Raw genomic sequence first — 2,478 nt, 5'->3', positions numbered from 1 at the left:
GTGGAGACAACATTAAATATCAAGATCTTAAAAGGCTGAAAGAAAAAGGAAGGACGTTTGTAAGTTGAGTTTGCTTATAAGTTTAAACTCTGTAAATTTCATAAAGTCAGGTAAAGTGGAATAGTTACCATTATATCCCCAGCATCCTGCACTTATGAAAATATACACTCAGAAAACCATTATATTTGGAGAAGAAACAAGCTCCATGAAACATCAACTAATCTAGTGGCAATGGATGCATTCAAAACTTGTGATATATGAATATCAATCAGATATTGAAATGAATAGAGAAAATGACATGACCTGCTAAATGAAATTTTAAGGGACGAAGAGTTTGCAGCAATGGATATTGAGAAGTGGTCTGAAAAGCAGGTGGAAATGAAATGCATTTAAATACTTACTGAACAGAGCCAATATAGATATATATTTTAACATAATTTTTGTGAGAAGGAATTTCTCTAATTCAAGTTTCATGAAATTTCATATTGAACCACACATGCATTAGGTGTCATTATTTTTCCTTTCCTTGTTTCTTTAATATTATTTTCTTCACATGGTCATAAATCTGTTTGGTTCTGACTCCGTAGATGACAGGGTTGAACATTGGTGGCACTACGACATAAAGATTGGCCAGGAGTATGTGGATATAGCGGGGGACGTTATGGCCAAAGCGATGTGTCATAAAGGAAAAGAGGGCTGGTGTATAGAAGGCAAGAATTACACAAACATGAGAACCACATGTGCTGAGGGACTTGAGTCGGGCTTCACGGGAAGGAAGACGGAAAACCGCACGGAGTATCTGAACATAAGAAAGGGCAATGGCTATGATGTCAAATACTAGATTACAAATTGCACATAAGCCATAAATAATATTGATCTTGATGCTGGCACAAGACAGACGAGCCAGACCCATGTGTTCACAGTAGGTATGGGGAATGACATGATTCCCACAGAAGGGCAGTCGCAAAATAAGAAACACAAATGGAATCACAAAAATAAATGCCCTCACTAACACACCAACACCAATCACAGAGACAATCTTGTTGGTGAGGACGGTGCTGTATCGAAACGGATCGCAGATGGCCACATAGCGGTCATAAGCCATTGCCAACAAGACTGCTGACTCCATAAGTGTGAAGCTGTGAATGAAAAACATCTGCATGAGGCAGGCTTCAAAGATGATCTCTCTGAGGTTGAACCAGAAGATCCCGAGCATCTTGGGGATGGTAGCTGTGGACAGACCCAAATCAATAGCAGCCAACATGGCCAGGAAGTAAAACATAGGCTGGTGTAGGCTGCTCTCAACCCAGATCACAAACAGGATAGTGAAGTTCCCCATGAGGGCAATCATGTACACAGCACAAAAAGGAAAGCCAATCCAGACATGCAATGTTTCCATCCCTGGAATCCCCAGCAACAAGAAGGAGATGAGGTGGAACTGGGTGTCATTGAGAAGGAACATTCTTTTTGGTAATGCCTAAGCCTTCAGAAATGTATGCTGACCCAGATAGTTCTCTGTATCACTAGAGACCTAAAGATAATGTAAGAACACTGAATTAGCTACTTTTTCTCATTATCACCATCATTGCCAACAGAATCCCCCTTCAATTTTGACCAGTTTAGGATTTTGCTAGCTTCTAAATATAGTGACGGAAATTAATTCCAGTTGATTGACAACACTCCAGGATTAACACACAGGATGAACAATAACTACACAAAAAACACACAGGTGCATCGATTTTATGCCAAAATATTAAAAATTACCTCAAATGGTTAAATTGGTTCATCTGTTAGTATTTAGTAATAATTTTTACAAAATATGATTGGGAATAATAGTGAAAACAATAATATCAGATACTAATTAGTGAGGTGCTGTCCATTATTTACAAGGCTTTATGTCAGAATCTGTGCAAAAATCATCTCCAATATTTAAATAAAAATGCCTTTCAAGAAGAACATTAATTTTACTTATTTTACATAAAACTTATCTAATGATCAAAGAGTTTAAGTGGCTTGCCGGAAGTTTAAAATGTTTTCAGTGGAAGGTCTGGAAAATTAAGTTAGGGAGGAAAATAGCAAATGGAAATAAAAGAAAAGATGTGCTTCACCTATTTTTATATACATTACAACCACACATGCGCACACAATACTCCACACACATACAAATACATACAAATTATAAATCTTTTTTAAAACTCATGACATCTGTCTGTATAAAATTTGTTATTTTTTGTTTTTAGCTAAGGCAATTGTGACTTTAGGAGTCGAAGACACATGTCAAAATGTCAATAAGAAAACTAGTGAGAGGGAAAAAAACCAGGAATATTGGATAATTAGGTGCTTGATAATTCAATCATTTTTTAAGTTCCCTAAATGTATTACACATCTTCATGTAGCTTGTTTATAGCATTTGACAGGGCAGTATTTCCAAAATATTTATTCATTCATATGGGTAATTATTTTATAATAAAAAGTCTC

The 2,478-nt window shown here is 36.3% G+C and overlaps 1 protein-coding gene across 1 annotated transcript; it reads right to left on the bottom strand.

The window, feature by feature from the left end:
- Window positions 1–511: 511 nt before the first annotated feature.
- On the bottom strand, window positions 512–1,468 carry LOC106966128 (olfactory receptor 52E2). Its single transcript, XM_015062200.3, has one exon. The coding sequence runs from the start codon at window positions 1,460–1,462 to the stop codon at window positions 512–514; it is 951 nt and encodes a 316-aa protein (XP_014917686.1). The 5' UTR covers window positions 1,463–1,468.
- Window positions 1,469–2,478: the final 1,010 nt, after the last annotated feature.

The sequence above is a fragment of the Acinonyx jubatus genome, chromosome D1 (genome assembly GCF_027475565.1).
Source record: "Acinonyx jubatus isolate Ajub_Pintada_27869175 chromosome D1, VMU_Ajub_asm_v1.0, whole genome shotgun sequence".
Taxonomy (NCBI): domain Eukaryota; kingdom Metazoa; phylum Chordata; class Mammalia; order Carnivora; family Felidae; genus Acinonyx; species Acinonyx jubatus.
Note: the sequence above shows the minus strand (reverse complement) of the source record. Positions and strands in the feature narration are given on the sequence as shown.